This window comes from Phocoena phocoena, chromosome X, assembly GCF_963924675.1.
Source record: "Phocoena phocoena chromosome X, mPhoPho1.1, whole genome shotgun sequence".
In the NCBI taxonomy this organism is placed as follows: domain Eukaryota; kingdom Metazoa; phylum Chordata; class Mammalia; order Artiodactyla; family Phocoenidae; genus Phocoena; species Phocoena phocoena.
In genome coordinates this window covers 109,054,739-109,073,419 of record NC_089240.1, presented here as the reverse complement: position 1 = coordinate 109,073,419, position 18,681 = coordinate 109,054,739, and the positions used below count along the sequence as shown (strand labels likewise).

The 18,681-nt window shown below is 36.0% G+C and overlaps 1 protein-coding gene across 4 annotated transcripts in view; it reads left to right on the top strand.

Moving 5' to 3' along the window:
* SMARCA1 (SWI/SNF related, matrix associated, actin dependent regulator of chromatin, subfamily a, member 1) overlaps positions 1–18,271 on the top strand; it is a 69,561-nt gene extending 51,290 nt beyond the window's left edge. For 2 of the 4 annotated variants that reach the window (XM_065901383.1, XM_065901382.1), the window contains 5 exons: positions 481–613; positions 3,161–3,279; positions 3,401–3,613; positions 16,313–16,423; positions 17,543–17,614. In XM_065901383.1, the coding sequence (XP_065757455.1) occupies positions 481–613; positions 3,161–3,279; positions 3,401–3,613; positions 16,313–16,423; positions 17,543–17,614 (648 nt within the window). Of the gene's footprint in view, positions 1–480; positions 614–3,160; positions 3,280–3,400; positions 3,614–16,312; positions 16,448–17,473 lie in introns of those variants that run through there. The other 2 variants (XM_065901386.1, XM_065901385.1) reach the window with 2 other exon arrangements.
* The last annotated feature ends 410 nt before the right edge of the window (positions 18,272–18,681 follow it).

The window sequence follows — 18,681 nt, the reverse complement described above, 5'->3', positions numbered from 1 at the left end:
GGAATGATGTAAAGAGCTACAAAAATTTTTCTTCAGTCTTTTTTTTTCCTTCATGTATTTTTTTGATTTAATGCATACACATTTTTTCTTAATTTACATGGGAATAAGTCTGTGAAAAAAATGAAGTACTGGAATATCCAGGACTTCAGCATTTACATTAGTATTTTAATTTTAATGCATTTGTATTTTAATGTAGTAGGCATCTATAAAATACGGAGTTAAAAACTACACAATATCTTGGAGCTATAAATCAGTTTTTAGTACTTGGAGGGAAGTATATTCTCTTCATGATAGAAAAGCAGTTATTAGTAACACTAACTCAACTTTTGATTCCAACATAAAAAACCTGGAATTTTATAAGAAGGAAAATTTTAAGCCTTTTGAACTGTTTTTAATGTATCATTGTATAGAACTGAATAGAACAATGTTTAGATTGGTTGATTTAACCTCTATTGACGATGCTTAATTTTTTGTTCACAGGGATTCACAAACTGGACTAAGCGAGATTTTAATCAGTTTATTAAAGCTAATGAGAAGTATGGAAGAGATGACATTGATAATATAGCTCGAGAGGTGGAGGGCAAATCTCCTGAGGAGGTCATGGAGTATTCAGGTTTGTATACAACTACAAAAATGGTGTTTAATTGTAACCTTATGCATTTCTTTAGTGTCAATTTAATTTTACCTTTGTTCAGAGACCTTTAGACTTTTATGAATAAACTGTAAGTGAAAGTATAAAATATAATTGTATTTCTATGAAAAGATTATAAGATTTATCAAAACAAATTGCTGTGGTCCCTACTAGTTAGCTAATAGAGCCAAGTATAGCACTGATAAAACAAGGGTAGCTATTGGATGAGCACTGGCAAAATGCCTACTTTCCCACGTCTGGAATTTGATCATCTTCTGGGCAAGTCAAGTCTAAGGCTTCAGTTTCAGTGGATGGAATTAGTGTCTTTCTAGGTTGTTCTTGAAGTAGAGAATTCCTATAAGGTCCTTTTAGATCCTCAAACACTCTCAGGGTTCTAGTTTGCTCCAGGCAAGTTATGTGTGGATTCTGCTAACTCCAGGCAAGCTGGAGTAGATCTGAAAAGACTGCTTGAATAAACCTGTTGATTGGTCCTAGAATCAGTTCCTTCTCTTACTTAGCTGTGTCTTTGGTCTTGACCAGAACTAGATTAGGTGCTGAAGCATATGGAGCTAATATTGATTTCCGTGTCACAGTGCATCCAACCTCAGGCTTCTGAAAAGAAATCTTATTAAAATAGGTAAATATGTCTAGTAAATTTTCTTTATGTAGAAGAACATAGGAAGTTTCTAAAATCCAATTAGATTGAGCTCTCAAATTTAGTCTGAATATCAGCTGTATAGAATCTAGGGCATTTTTTTCCCCATAGAAACAATGTTACAAAGTAGGTTTAGGTTTCTGAGCTAGCCTCTCAAAGCCTATTTAGCCTAACAACTGAAATTCTGCATTTTTGCCATGAAAAATAGTAGGGAGGAAACATTGAAATACTACTAAATAGACCAAAGATTAATATAGATTAGGCACAATTTTTAATTTATTTATAGTACTAATGCTTGAATAAATCCATGTTTAATTAGAGAACGCTTTTTTTTCTTTTGGAAATCTGAAAGGGTCTTCTGGTGATTGCCAGGGACTTGAGAGATGGATTATATTTGAGTTTTTATTTCGTGTAGTATAACATCAAGTCTACGAACGTCCTTTACTTTGATAACAGTATAACATTACTACTACCCTTAAAATTTATCACATAAGTGTAGGACATTTGGGGGCTTAAAGAGGGGAAAAATAGAGGAGAGAGAGAAATTTTAGCAGCAAGAGTTGAATGAAAGGAGTATAAAAGGATATGTGCAGAGAGATTTTCTGAAGTAGAATTTTCTTCAAAAGTTAGGAAGGGGGATAGCATCAGTGTGTATGAAATTGCAAGAAAAAAATGATTTAAAAAGATATCACGTCGGGACTTCCATGGTGGTCCAGTGGCTAAGACTCTGTGCTCTCAGTGCAGGGGGCCTGGGTTCGATCCCTGGTCAGGGAGCTAGATCCCACATGCCGCAACTAAGACCTGGCGCAGCCAAATGAATAAATAAATATTTTTAAAAAGAGCTTATTTAAAAAAAATACCATGTCAGATGTTCCCTCAAATTGACAGCAAGCCAGGTAGCATGACTAGCTCAGGGCAGCTTAATTGGGACCAAGTCAGAGGATGGGGAGATTTGAATGAATTTATGTAGTTGGTTGCAATAAAAGTTGAAATGTGTACAGTTGGCTGTTTGTGGTATCTTATACATAGTAGGCGTTTAAATTGTGTTGAATGAATAAGTGAGAGAATGAATAAATGAATACAGGTGCTTATAAAAATCAGAGTACTGACATTCCTTTCTTGATAGACTCTAAAAATGAAAAAACTTGAGAATGTAGAATATGTCATTAGAGGGCCTCTCACTGAAGTCATAAGATGTGACGTTAATGCAGCCAGATCATTTAGCTCATTTATAAAATTTGGGTGACTTGGCTTTCCTTTTTTTTTTTTTAAAGAGAAAAGGCTATTCCAAGTAAGTTTAAAAAACAAGCTATATGTCACTGGAAATACTGTAAGAATAGTGAGTGGTTCCCAAAGCGAAGTAACAGTTTCAGTAGAAATTGCTGCTTTACAGGAAGTTTGATTGACCTGTTGATAATAGTTTCATTTTTACTTTTGCTTGCTAGGAAACTATGTTCTCTAAGTTTATATGACCACCCTGTCTTCTGTTTCACTTTATGTGTTTGGTGCCTTCTGTATAATGTTTGAATAAAAGCATAGCTTAAATCAGTATCTGTAGTAATATCTTTTGAAATTCTGGTCATCTGGGATGGATAATTAAAAACTTCGTAATATTTCATGAAAGGAAAATCACTAACCTAAAACCTCCTTGTTGAGGTCTTACTTTTAAATGGAAGGAGGTATTTAATACCGCTCATTTATTACACCTTAAGAGTATTTAATAATTGAACGCATATATACAGATGAATTTGAATCTTAATTATAAACAGTATAAGTTCACTGTATCCTTTCCTGCTAATTCTTCATTCTACAGTTCCTTGGATTCACTTACTTAAGATGATAGTAAGATGTAAAGTAATAACTCTGTTTTTCAGCTGTATTTTGGGAACGTTGCAATGAATTACAGGACATTGAGAAAATTATGGCTCAAATTGAACGTGGAGAAGCAAGAATTCAACGAAGGATCAGTATCAAGAAAGCCCTGGATGCCAAAGTAGTATATTTCATAATTGTCAAATTACCAATAGATTGTTTTAATTGATTAAATGGTGATTAGCTTTGACTTATTATTATCACACATTTAGTCAAAAGCACTATTTTGTTTAAATCTACAGATTGCAAGATACAAGGCTCCATTTCATCAGTTACGTATTCAGTATGGAACCAGCAAAGGAAAGAACTATACTGAGGAAGAAGATAGATTCTTGATTTGTATGTTACACAAAATGGGCTTTGATAGAGAAAACGTGTATGAAGAATTAAGACAGTGTGTTCGGAATGCTCCTCAGTTTAGATTTGACTGGTTTATCAAGTCTAGAACCGCCATGGTACGTATTCCTTTCTTACTTATTTCCTCCAACTTTTTCTTTTGAAAAATTTCAAATATCATACATCCTTTGCTTAGATTCTCTAATTCTTAACATTTTGCCACGCTGGCTTTCTCCTCTCACTAGTATATGTGTGTATATACTTATACATACATACATGGCATCTATCTATACATATAGAATCTATATATTGTATTCAGAAATACAGATCTGTGTTTTATATTCGTTAATCTATATACAGATATATATTTCTGAACCATTTGAAAGTAAGTCACAGACATCATGAGTGTTCACCTCTAAATACTTCAGCATTTATCTCCTAAATATAAAAATAATATTATCCTACATGAGCACAGTACCATCATCCTACCTGAAAATGTTAACGTTGATTCAGTAATGTCATCTAGTATACAGTCCATGTACAAAATTTTCCAATTGTCCCGAAAGTGTCTCTCATAGCTGTTTTTTAAAATTGATGAGCCAGTCAGGGTTCACATATTGCACTTGGTTGAGTCTCTTTAGTCTCTTCAGTCTACAACTTTTTGTTTTTCGTGACAATGACTTTTTTAAGGTACCCAGACTCATTTTGTAGAATGCCCAACATGTATCTCATTGTTTGCTCACTGTTAGATTTAGGTTAAGCATTTTCGGCAGGAATGCTGCCTAAGTGATGTGTATTTCTCATTGCATCACATCAGGAGGCTCATTATGTCAGGTCGTCGCATTCTTGGTGATGCTGAGTTTGATTACTTGGTTAATATGGTGACCATCAGAGCTCTTCACTTTAAAGGTAGTTTCCCCTTTGTCATGAGGCAGGTGATACTTGAGACTGTGTGAATACCTTAAGGATTTATTTTTAATGAGAAGGAACTGTTGCCTAAGTAGAGGTTTTTTTTGTTTGTTTGTTTGTTTTGCGGTACGCGGGCCTCTCACTGTTGGGGCCTCTCCCGTTGCGGAGCACAGGCTCCGGACGCGCAGGCCCAGCGGCCATGGCCCACGGGCCCAGCCGCTCTGCGGCATGCGGGATCCTCCCGGACCGGGGCACGAACCCATGTCCCCCGCATCGGCAGGCGGACTCTCAACCACTGCGCCACCAGGGAAGCCCTAAGTAGAGTTTTTATAAGAATATTATGAGACAGAATAATTAAGAAGAGATTTTATTTTAGCTTCATGCAATTTACTGTTACTTTCTAACATGAATTGTGTTCCTGTTAAATCCTAGTGCTGCTTAGAAGTGTTCTTGCTGATATTGAAATAAACGCCACATGTTTTTAATGTTGGCATCGTCAGTCTTTCGTTAGCCGAGGTAATTAAGACAAAAGTAGATTCATACAGCCTAAACATTAAAAGTAACCGGAAACTAACAATCTAAACAGTGAGCATTTTTCTTTAGTTTCTGTCTATCGTAAATGTTTTCTTGGCCAAAAGTTCATAGGGGTGTGAAGCAATGCTGAACATTTTGTTTGACCCATTTTATATTTTCAGTTCAAGTTGAAAAAAGAAAATAAAAATCTGAGTTGCTATATTGAAGATGCTAGTTTTGGTGGATGCTTTATAAGATCAGATATTTCTTAAAATTTTAACACAAATTTAGAGGGTTCCTGGATTGTTATTAGAATGTGTCTGTCAAGTTTATGGAATACGTAATGCTGGGAGAGGTAGCAAATACTTTGGATCAAGCCAGAATCCAAAAGGAACTAGAGAAATTGGAATGATGGATTGATCGAATCTCCCTTGCAGCATGACAACTGTGGGGATGAATGTAAAGTGCTATACTTGTACAAAAGAATAGGAAGAGGTGTATATGTTAGTAAGATACAGTAGGAAGAATTGAGAAAAGAATAAAAAAGATAGGAATTAATCTGTAGCATGAAGGGCTGAGGTTGGATGTAGGGAAGAGTTGTTTGACAGGGTTCTTTGGATGGTTGAAATAGATTACTGAGGAACAGTGTTAATAGCTTTCTGTTAGCTTTGAAAATGAGATTCTATTTTGACAGTCTGAAGACTTTGGCAGTGAGCTAGTTGGCCTTTTAAGGTGCCTTCTAGCTCGGTGCATCTATGACCATGTTTAGCAGAGAACTCCTTTCAAAAGCCATGCATTTAAAACTTTTAGCCATTTGGGGTTTTATGCGTGTAATGATCTAATTTAGAGCGGCATCAGCAGCTTGTAAAAGACAAATGCCCACCTGCATTTGTTGATGAATCATGTTTTCGATCATACATGCCCTTTTATGTGATGGAACATTTGCTGCATTTTGAGTATTAATTCAGTGATAGTTTACTAATTTTTTAAAAGGTTGAGTTTAATGCTGTTTTCAGTTTCTGGAAACATTAAACTAAAGCAGTCGGATGAAACAGATTCAAAAGAGCAAGGAAAATCTTATATTATTTGTAATACGAGCATGACTGTAGAACTACATACATAACCTTATGTCGTTTTCCGTGAAGAAACCCAGTGTATTATTAACAACCACTAGATGTCTCTGAACTCCCTTGTAAAGAATCTTTTCTTCCATCTTTCAACAAAACATTTATCTCTTTCTTTACCAAGAGGTTTAAATATCTACTGTATGTTTTCCAAAGAGTGGATATTAACTACATACGAGATTGAAAAATGAAACTTTTATTTTGTCTGTTAAAAATGAAGACAATTCTGTCCTTAATTATGTTCTGGAAGGTGGAATTTATGATTTGTAAAGAATCTTTAAAAACATATAGTAGTTTCTTTCATATTAAATATTTTAGTCCAGAGTTTTTGTTAACTTTTCTACTATATTATTTCCCTCCTAGTTAATGGATAATTTTTGCTTATATTTCTGGATTTAGAATATAAGTAATATATTTTAAAATATGGATGAATATATTTAGATCATCTTTTTGGAATGTTTCATGATAATAAAAATCATTAGGGAATTAAAGAAATGGATTACTATTATTTCTAGATGATCTCTTTTCCCCTCATTTTAAATAATTGATCTTGTATAGTGAATCACATTCACAATCTAGGAAGTGAAGCTTCCCCCTTAAGAGGCATTTGTGATTTCCAAAATTAAAATAATTTGCTTCATTGAAAAACCCCATCTTAGAAATAGTAGGGGATGTAATTTGATTCATTATATGAGTGTATCACTGTGTTCAAATTAAAATTTTATTAATGATTAAACTTTAAACTTAGCTTACTAAAGAAGCTATCTTTCAAAACATAATCTTGCTTAAAGATGACTCTTTCCCAGCGACACCAATAAATAGTGTGAAATACTTAGGGGAAAAAAAAGAAACCTTGGTAGTTATATTTTATTCAGAGATCTCAAAGTACTGAATTCATGGCTTCTGACTCAACAGTCTTAAAGTACTTAAAGGCATGAACCTCCACTTCTAAATATGCCGCATTTTGAAAGCCTTCAGCTAAAGGTTGAAAATTTCTTTGAGGCTCTTCTCCATTTAAAAATGCTGGCTATACAAAAGAGAAAATGAGTTTTAGTTCTGTTTCTCTGTGCTAAAAAGACTGTGATTTCTTTCTCTGAGAACTTGTGTGGTCTTTAAGTAAGTAATCAGTCTCTATTGAACTACATAAACAAGTAGGAAGGATATGATCAATTTAGATTTTTAAGCTCAGAGTACATGAATTGCCCTACCATTTTCCTTCTAAGAAAAAAGTGTATTACAATGAGGTCTTAGTCTTAGGACATTTAAAAACTATCAGAATTAAACAGACCTTTGCCAGATGACTGTAAGAGGAAAAGATAATACTTTGTATTTATATACTACCTTCTATATATAAGGTTGCCAATCCCTTTACCAACATTAGCTCATTAATTCCTTTTAGGGAATGAATGTCAGGGCATTATCTCTGTTCATTTAGTGACAGACTAACGTGACTGGGAGATTTGAAAAGAATCTGAGAATTCTAAAATATCTAGCACATCAGTTTACTGGAAAGGACATATTGAAAGTATCCAAAGTTTAATCAGTAATTCTTTGGACCTGCTTAGGTTCTTTTAAGTACTTAAAGGAGAAAAAGCAGAGTTTGGCTCTCTGAAATAAAGAACATTTCTTGATATAGCCACTATGCTTCCTCCGCAGGGTTGCTTTGACTCTTAATTTTAGTTTAAAAATATTCTTACTTTTTAGCCTCTAGGAAGCTTTTTTCTTTCCTCTCCTGGCCTCGCAAGAAGCTCCGTGTGCATAGCCCGTGGCCATGGACTCTAGAGTTGAATCAGAGTATTAGTAATTAGTTATTACAATTACCCTGCCTTTTGTAGTAGTTTCAATGAATTTTTGGGGTAGTATCTCAGAGAGAGAATCACACACTGTTGTACACAATGTAATAAAAACTTCATGTTATTGCTGTTTGTTTTCAAATCACAGCTTTATTATTAATGAAAGTGTTCCTTATTTAAAATTAAGAACATGACATTCCTCATCAGAATTGTAGGAGAAAAAGTACTATTTAGAAAATATCGCTATAGCTCTTTATCAGCTTGCTTCCCTTTTTATAGGTTTATCATTGATAGTAAATGTTAACTAAATTATTAGCTCAGCACAGGATATTTGATAAATTATCTGTCCAGTCAGAGAAGGATTTTCTTTCTAGATACTTTACAAAAACAAAAGTCAAATTAAAAACTTCCCAAACTGTTTTATAGTCACAATAACGCTTTTGTTTGTTGCTTATAGCAGCACAGCCTAGGAAATTTTATGAAGAAGGCCACTCGTGACTTTTAATTTTGTGTATTAGCGCTTAATTGTGTGATAACAGCTAATATTGATTTCTTAGAGCATTACATTCTTAATGAAATGTGAGGATATGAATTAATACGTTATTCACAAAATTGGTAAAATGTAAAATTAATGATGGGTTCTTCTTGACCGTAGAATTATGAAAATATTAAAATATATTTATGCTTATAGGGATACATTGTTTCCTAATGTGCTTGAAAGACTAAAATGTCCCTTTCAGCCCTAATTTTCAGAAAGGTCCTGTATAGAGGTATGTACAGAAGGGGTTGTGTTTAACTTTGCCTTGAGGGTTAGGTCAGAGGAATGGCTTCATAGAAGAGGTCCTTCTTGGAACTGAGTCTTGAATGACCAGGAAGGAGTTGGCCCTGGGACTGTGGAAACAGCATGTGCAAAGGTAGAAACGAGCACAGCACATTAAGAAACTGTAAGTAGGTTGTGCTGGAGTGTGAGTAGGGAAGTTCTGGAAGATGAGGAAGGAGCTGGCAGCGAAATTACGAAGAGCCCTGTCCTTGGTATTGAACTTTGGTCATTATTCTCTAGGAAATGGGGAGTCATTGAAAGATTTTAACAGGGCAGTGACACGGTCAGATTTACATTTCAGAAATACTGTTCTGTGGAAATGGGCAAATGTCTACCTCAACTACCATATAGGCTGACGATTCCCAAATTTATATCTCTGTCTTTTCTCTGTTCCTCCTCTTTTTTTACTTCCCTTGGCTATTATAGCACCATCTGCCCCAGAGTCATTTTTTACTACTGCTCTCTTAACTATCAGGTGCAAAGGGTTACACCTAAAAGTAACAGCATAACCCTTGCACAAAGTAGGCATTCAGTGAATAAATGAGCATGGAACTTTCGTACTTCAGTTTGCTTCTATCTCATAGACCCCTACAGTTGGATCAGATTCGGATAGAATGTGAAGAAATGTAGCAACGGGTTTGAGTTCTTTTTTCTTTTCCTTTCCTTTCTTTTATTTTCATCTACCTTTTTCTAATGATAGACTTTACTTGGCTGTAATCCCTGCAGCTTTTGTTTGAGTAGCCGGTTGTAAATATCATGTGTTTTATTAGTAACTATAGTGTTTGATTTAAGACTGAGTTGTTCTGACAATCTGAAATACGATACATGCACTAACAGGAGTTTGTTTTATGTATTTATGTATTGTGAAGAGGTGATGTGACATTTTACAAATAGCGATGTTTAAGTAGCAGCAGTTAGGTAAGACTATCATAACATTTGATACTTGTTTAAGAAATATAGGATATATTTCTTAATTATTATTATTAGAATATATAACTCCCATCTAACTACCAGTGTGCGTGGGCCCTGAGATTTTAGTATAGAATGCCGTTGCTTTTTGTTAGTACGATAGAGGTTCCAAAGTGACAAAGAACCTAGGAAATATACCACAGAATGTATAGTTGAGGGTATCAGTTCCCAAAGGTAAAGTATAGGGAGTTTATAAAAGAGCAAAGGAGAAACAAACACCCATTTTGTTTTACTAAGAACTGTAGAAGAAGATTCTGACTTTATAGAACCACCTACCAATTTAGATGTGCAGATGTGGAGTGCAATTTATTTATTTATTTTTTTTGCTTTTGCTCATTCACCTGCTTTTGACTTTCAACCATAACGGGCAGCGACCTTCTGTCATTCAGACTTAGGCAGGCTTAGTGTCTAGGATTTTAGTACATAGGAAATGTAATGTGGAGTCTCTTTAATCTCTTTCAATAAGTCACTTCAAGTCTACTGATGCTTTCTGTGCCTTTTGAATTGATGCTTTGAAGCTGGGTATTGGGGCAGAGGATGTTTGAACTTGGTGCCTGGCGTGATTGATATTCACCACACAGTACAGGGCAGCGCCACTTACTGCAAACATCCCATTATTTATTAAATAAAGGTAGAGATACATATCCTAGTATTCAAAAGTTGAAACTTGGGTGACTTTGCATTGAATGGAATTATAAACTATTAAAAAGATACGGAAAACCAAGGCAGACAGTTTGTTTAAAGTCAATCTAAAGACTGGCTTAAAACAGGGCTTGGCAAACTGCAGCCCTTTACCTGTTTTTGTACGGCCTGCAAGCCAAGAATGATTTTTACATTTTCAAATGGTTGAAAGAAAATCAAAAGAAGACTGTCTTGTGACATGTGAAAATTATACAAAATTCAGATTTTAGCATCTGTAAAGTTTTATGGGAACCCAGCCACATGCATTCACTTATGCATCGTTTATGGCTGCTTTCATGCTGCAACGGCAGAGCTGAGCGGTCGTGACAGAGACCATGTGGTCTACAAAGCTGACAGTATTTACTGTTTGGCTCTTCACGGAAAGGATGTGCTGACCCGTGGTTTAAAAGGATGTGTAAGAAACGTGGAAGGAAAGAAATAATATAACCAAGGGTAGACATAAGTGTTATACAGTCCTTCAAGAAAAGTGTTAAATGAAGGATGGGTAAAGGGGGAGGCTATCTGGCCTAAAAGAGGGATTGTCTGGCAGGTCTGGTGGTAATTGCAGTGATTGTCATGGAGCCATGAGAGCTGCCTTGTAATATTTGAAAGATTGTCATACAGAAGAGGGAATCAGCTTGTTCAATTTGACTACAAAATCAGCTTGTTCAATTTGACTACAAAAATCAGCTTGTTCAATTTGCATAAGGGAACATTTTTAACTTGTCCGAAGGTGGGATAGACAGCTTTGGGAGGTAGTGAGTACCCCATCATTGGAAGAATTCAGACAAGCTGAATAGCTAATTAGTAAGGACCTAGTAGAAGGGATTCAGCATCAACCTGAATAATTTTTAAAGGTCCTTTCCAATCTTGAGAGTCAGTAATTTTATGAGCTCCCACTATTGAGACTCTGTATCAAGGGAAGATTTCGGAGTGCAAAATACACCTTTGATTACATGACAACTCCTGCTCAACAATCATCAGTGAGATCCTTTTGTCAACTGAATTAAGTAAAATTGCTTAGTTCTTTGTTTTTAGCTTCTAGGTTCTTTGTATTTTGACTCAAACTTAGTCTTATCTATCACTCTTACCCTGCACAGCATTTCCCAAGTTGGTTTCTACCAAACATTGTTCCAGGATTTGCAAATACGGTAAGTCCCTTACATACGAACGAGTTCCATTCCGAGAGTGCGTTCGTAAGTCCAATTTCTTTGTTAAGTCCAACAAAGTTAGCCTAGGTACCCAGCTAACACAATCGGCTATATAGTACTACTGTAATAGGTTAATAATACTTTTCACACAAATAATACATAAAAAATAGAAAAAATCAAACATTTTAAATCTTACAGTATAGTACCTTGAAAAGTACAGTAGTACAGTATAATAGCTGGCACATAGGGGCTGGCATCGAGTGAACAGGCAAGAAGAGTTACTGACTATAGGAGGGAGAGGAGGTGGGAGATGGTAGAGCTGAAGGATCGTCAGCAGTAGGAGATGGAGGGCAAGCTGCAAGATGGAACGCAAGTTCGCATCTTTGAAAGTTCTCGGTTTGTATGTAGGGGCCTTACTGTATACAATATGCAGAACAGGGTTCTGTGTTCAAATAAATTTGGGAAATGGCTGATACTGAATCCTGCCTGTGACACTTCCAATCTACATTAGAGTGCTAAAAGCTCTGAGAAGTCCTGCCATGAAGAAATTTGTTTAACCTTTTAAAAATCTAGCATTTCCTGCGCATGTGTGAACACAAAGTATTTTTTTTCCTTTGGCCACAGCTATTAACGCTGCAGAACAGTTTCCCATTTGCCATTTTCCTACTCTCTTCTGTTGTCTTTATTGTTTTTGTATCTCCTCTCTTCCTCTTGTGTGCTATTTTTCTCCCTCCAATTTCATTCCTAAATCCAGCATGGGGAAATCGTGAGAGAAAGAGATAATTAGACTACAGAATTGTGGAAACAGTTTGAGAGCACATGAACCACTCCCTGTAATCCGAGGAAAATAGGAAGATTAAAAAGGTACAAGAATCTAGGGGGATATGTATGTGCAAGGCGAAATTATATGAGATAAAAGTGCTTTTGACATCATGAAATTTCTCATAGTCATTTCATAGTCACTTAGTTATTCAAAACATGAATCGCTATTTTATTGGTAATCTGGCCTCCTTGTAATTTCTGGTGTTAGCTCGTGTTCTGTTTATGATACCATCTGTTTAGTTAGGCAGTCTTCAAGCGTGTGAATAAAAGATGGGGTCGGTATCTTTAGAGAAAGTGGCATTACCTATGCTAGGAAGGTAACGTCCAGACTCACTCATTCCTTGGTGCCTTTCTCCAGAGAGTTAGATTATTTTTCTGTCTGTAGTTAGTGACAGGTTAAAAGGAATGAAGGTAAGAACTTATTATACAGTCGATTTATAATCATTTTGAAATATTCTATTTCACTGCATATGAGACTGTCTCAAAAGTGTTGGTTTTTTTCTGAATCACCCATTATGAACCATGAATATGTATCTAAAGATATCTGCAGTCACAGGCAACTATTACTTACTGAGAATAATAATAGCCAGAGGGTATAGCTTAATGATTCAAGAATCAGCTTCACATAAAGACTCTATCTAGTCTCCCTAGAAACCAACAATCAAATCTCATCGGGGTCAACTTAGCCCTTTCCATAATAGATAAATTGAATAACATGCTGTTTAATTTGTATGTGTGTTACTGAATGAAGCTGTGAAGAGTGCTTGGTCTGCATATTAAAGATACCACTATTGTTTTGGTAAGTAAGGAAAATTCCAGTGTTATTTTTCCTAAATTATTTAACCTTGGGTAATTGAGGATGCACAAGAAACGTGAATGTACCAGTGTTTTGTAAGGTTATTTTTAATAGTCAAACAATAATTTGTTAATGAAGAATTTTTTTCTGGCTAGACTATCTTTGGTTTTCTGCCTTCTTTTGGGCTTGAATTTTACAGAGTAGAAAATGCTTGACTAGTTGATAATATTTCTGTATGCCATTTTTCTAGCTTTTATTTGGAAAGATAAAACTGTATTTAAAAAATTTGCCATTTCTTAAAAATGCTAGATTGCCTAAGGCCTAAGTGTTCATTGCAGAAAATTTAGAAAATACATGCTAGTATAAAGAAGAAAATAAAAGTTACCATTGCTCCTACTTTCAGAAATAGCTGCTGTTAACCACTAGTAACACTGTATGTAGTTAGTACTCTCTCAGATATTTCTGCTGTGTATATACATATATAGTAAGTTGTGTATATATGTATATGGTAATTGACAAAGTACCCAAAATTTAGTTCCCAGTATTTCTCTGCTAAAAATGGCACTGCTCTAAATATTCTTCTGTAAATCTTTGTATACGTCTCTTATTGCCTTACATTAAGCATCTAGGAGTGGAACTGTTCATTCAAAGAGTATGAAATTTTTAAGATGTATCATTGATATTCCCAAATTGCTTTCTAGAAAGATATTATTTTAGTCTGCTTGGGCTGCCATAACACAGTACTGTAGATGGGGTGGCTTAAACAAATTTCTCATGGCTTTGGAGACTGGAAGTCCAAGATCAGGGTGCCGGGAGGATTGGTTTCTGGTGAGGCCTTTCTCCCTGGCTTGTAGATGGGGTCGTCTTGCTGTGTCCTCACATGACCCTTTCTGTGTGAGTGGAGAGAGAGAGAGAGAGAAGAGGGATCTCTGGGTGTCTCTTCCTCTTGTAATACCAGACCTATCGGATTAGGGCCCCACCCTTATGACTTCATTTAACCTTAATTACCTCCATAAAGGCCCTCTCTCCAAACACAGTCACACTGCGGGGGTGTTAAGACTTCAACTTGCAGATTTTGTGGAGGGCACAATTTTTAACTTTGGCATCCCATCATCAATGAATGAGAGCTCCCATTTCATCTTATTGCCAACACCAGATACACACACCACACACACACACTTGCATGAACGTGTCATTGCTAATTTAATAAATATATCATTGTTTTACTTTGCATTTCTTTGAAAAAATTTTAATATATGGACATTTTAATTTTTTATGAGTTTTAAAAAATATTTAATTAATTAATTTATTTTTATTAATTTTTTTGGCTGCATCGGGTCTTAGTCATGGCACACAGGATCTTCGTTGAGGCATGCAGGATCTTTTGTTATGGCACGCAGTCTCTTCGTTGCGGTGCTCGGGCTTCTATCTAGTTGCAGCATGCAGGTTTTCTCTCTCTTGTTGTGGTGCGTGGGCTCTGTAGTTTGCGGCACACAGGCTCTCTTGTTGAGGCGCGCAAGCTCAGTAGTTGTGGCACATGGGCTTAGTTGCCCCGCGGCATGTGGGATCTTAGTTCCCCGACCAGGGATGGAACCTGCGTCTCCTGCATTGGAAGGCGATTCTTTACCACTGGACCACCAGGGGAGTCCTATGAGTTTTCTATTCTTGTACTTGGACCATTTTTTGGTTGGAGTTCTTAATTGCCAATAAATCTACATTTTTATTTGAGGGTTTAGCTGCTTTATATTTTATCTGATTTTTTTTTTTTTTTTGCGGTATGCGGGCCTCTCACTGTTGTGGCCTCTCCCGTTGAGGAGCACAGGCTCCGGACGTGCAGAGTCAGCGGCCATGGCTCATGGGCCCAGCCGCTCCGCGGCATGTGGGATCTTCCCGGACCGGGGCACGAACCAGCGTCCCCCGCATCGGCAGGCGGACTCCCAACCACTGCGCCGCCAGGGAACCCCCAGATATTTTTGCTTCTACAAAAAAGAAATCATTTTTAAATGTTATTTATCCTTTGATATTAAACTTATTTACCTTTAAAATACAGCAAAGTGTACAGGGTTAATATATATGAGCATCCATACTAATCATATGTTTAATGCTCATCATATGTTCATAAAAACTGTTTATCGTTTGGATGCATTGATTTGCTGGCAGTGAAATATAGGTAGTGGCAAGGTTAATGCGGAATCTTTTCAGCTATTGCTTGCTCTGAATTAACAAATGCATCAGTGTTTCCTGAGACGCCCTCCTCAGAACTCTGATCCCACAAGATGTCCTTTGAGAAGGGAGTTCTGCTGTTTGAATAGCTTGGGGAATTGCTTGCTTCTTACATTGCCTACCCTAGTGGCTGACAGTGCTCATTAGGAACTTAAAGGCTATGAGCAGCCCTGTAGAAAAGAAATCTGTTTGACTTTTGTAAACTGAGTACTTCCAAAATGTGCTTTGACAATAGGACATCCTCTTATTTTTTTGTTTATGTGATTTTTGTTAACTTTTTGTTTCAAAATACTTACAGTTCACAGGAAGTTGTAAAGAAATGTACAGGGAGGGCCCGTGCACCCTTCACCAAGTTTTCCCAGATGGTAACATATTCCATAAATACAGTACAGTGTCACAACCAGGAAATTGACATTAGTACCATCCACAGAGCTTATTCAGATTTCATTGGTTATAGATGCACTTGTGTGTGTGTGGGGGGGGGGGGGTGCGCGCACACGTGTGTATAGTTCAGTGCAATTTTATCACACGTAGATACGTGTAACTAGCACCACCGCAAGACTTCCTTGTGCTAGCTCTTCATAGTCACACCCACTCTCCCCCCTTTCCCTAGCCCCTGGCAACCATTGATATGTTCTCCATTTCTAAACTTCCATTTAAGGATGCTATATAAATGGAACAATATGGTATGTAACCTTTTGAGATTGGCTTTTTTCACTCAGCGTCATTCCATTGAGGTTCATCCAGGTTGTAGCATATACCAATATTTCTTTCCTGTTTATCGCTGAGTAGTATTTCAAAGTATGGATGTACCACAGTTTGTTTACCCATTTACCCACTGAATGATATTTATCCACTTCTCATATTTTTGGTGGAATATACTCTGTATGAATATTGTTCTGAAGAATACCAACTTAGAAATTCTGTGTCACAAAAATGATACAGTTAAAGAATTACCACTTTTAAAAGATTGTGCCGGGGTTGAAGAAATTAAAAGTCTTGTATTAATTGGTTTAGGAATTCCAGAGACGCTGTAATACTCTGATTTCATTGATTGAGAAAGAAAATATGGAAATTGAGGAAAGAGAGAGAGCAGAAAAGAAGAAACGGGCAACTAAAACTCCAATGGTAAAATTTTCAGCATTTTCCTAACTTTTAGGTAGATCCCATTTTTTTTACATAATTAAAATGCCTATATTATGTTTAATGCCATAGTGATACCTATTATAAAAACTGGTTTTATGAAATGCTGATTTGTTTTTTGACAGAAAAAGAATTACACTACAAGCACATGCTTCCTATTTGTTTGTAGAACATATGGTTAGGAACTCCCGTAGTAACAGGGCTCAGTATTTTAAAAAAATTCCTCATGACTTTTAAGCAGAAGTATAATGCAAGTAAAATCCTTTGAATTGAGACCAGAGTTGTCATGGGGAGTAGGAGAGGAGTGGGGTGGGGTGGGACTGAGCTTGAAACTGGGAGTTCTGATTTGATCAAATAAGTTTTCTGATCTTTGTGGAACTATGAGTGCAAATAAGAACTTTGAGGAGACAGCAAAGCTTTACTTGGTTTACTTGGTAATAAGTTAACTGTTGAATAATAAGATGACTTAATTTTAATTCAGTCAGGTTGCCTTGTGTAGTTACAATTTCAAATACTCTTTAATAGATCATATTATTTGAGTGTGGTTAAGTAAACTACCATATTTCATCAAGTCTAAGATGCCTTCCATTGTAAGACACAGCATTATTTTATGTGCCACTAAGAAGAACCGCTGCCAAGTAACTATGATTTGTCATCAATTATAGGATGCATCCCGATTTCAGAGATGCTAAAGTGGGAAACAAATGTGCATCATAGAATATATGAAATATGGTATGTTAACATCTGTCATAAGATTTAAAAATTAATACACTCATAAATAACATTTTTCCCGGAAAACTTTAAGTATTAAGTAGTTCTTTAAGATAAGCATACATTTATAGTGCCATGTGTAAGTAGAAACTTGATGACTATTTTTGATGGGTATTTTATGTCTTTTCTTAAAAAGAAACATGTTTGGAGGTTATCTTACATTGGGTTACATAGTTTGTTGGGCTATATAGAACATTAAATGTGAGTATAACATTTAAGTGAATATTCATGTTAAAATTTTTTTTTAATGCATTTACATCCTAGATTTAACATTGTTGGGCCATTTAAAAATGTGCATATTGGAGCAGAACATTAAATCTGTTTCCATTTTAGTCACAGAAAAGAAAAGCAGAGTCAGCTACTGAGAGCTCTGGAAAGAAGGATGTCAAGAAGGTGAAATCCTAAAGCCTAGAAATAAAGTTTTAAATGGGAAACTGCTATTTTCTTGTTCCCATCTTCAAATGCTAATGCCAGTTCCAGTGTATTCATGGTACTCTAAGAAAAATCTCTTTGGTTTTGATTTCTTGCATATTTTATATATTTTACAATGCTTTCTACATGAAATGTGTAGCTTTATATTTTATGCATTCTAGTATTTTTGTGTACTGTATTTTGTGCATTTCATGTCTTCATCAAAATCCTCTCAGTCCTTGTTCTTTTGAAGCTTGTGCTGAGGTTTTAGCTTTTCTATGTTTTATATGCCGCTGCTTTGAAAGAGAACCTAGATTCTATAGCTGTATTATTGTTGTTTCATACTTTAAATTTATATGGCTGTGGAAAATTGAATTAAAATGATTTGAGGAGAAAGACTTTTTCACTTCTTTGTTGCTTTCTTTTCTATTGAGTATGGGCTTGTACGTGTTACTGCATACTGTAATTAGCATAATAATTGTTTCTTTGAGGTCATCTAAATATTTTTTTCCTAAAGGAATAAAGGGTGAGAACAGAAAAAATTTAAGAAACTAATATTTGATACTGTGCTTGCTGTCAGTATGCATTACATTTAAATTATTCTCTAAATATTCAAGTGGGAAAGTATAATAAAGAAACGTCTATAAGAAATTTAATTATTTCCTGTTTTTTGTGCAGTAGAAAATAGTTGTGTTTACCGAATTCAATTGCTCACAACTATGTATTTGGTTGAAAGTTAAAGCTTTGCTTGCTGACTTGTGCCTGATCTTTTGTCCCATAGAGCCAGTCCAGGGGAGTCTGGGTATAACACGTAGATTTATTAACAGCTAAGTTAAGAGTATGAAGTAAGTGCTATGCATGCAGAAGAAAGGGGGAGGGTCTTCCATAGGAATACAAGTACGGTCAGATAACAGGTAATCTCAGAGCGCCAGAGGCTTTGCACACCAAGAGCTTCTACCTTTCCCACACCACAGACCCCACGCTGGGAGGAGATCTGCTCCACACAGTCCCTCAAGGCTCCAGGCTGACTGAGGCTCTGCTGTTTTACAGCTGTACCATCT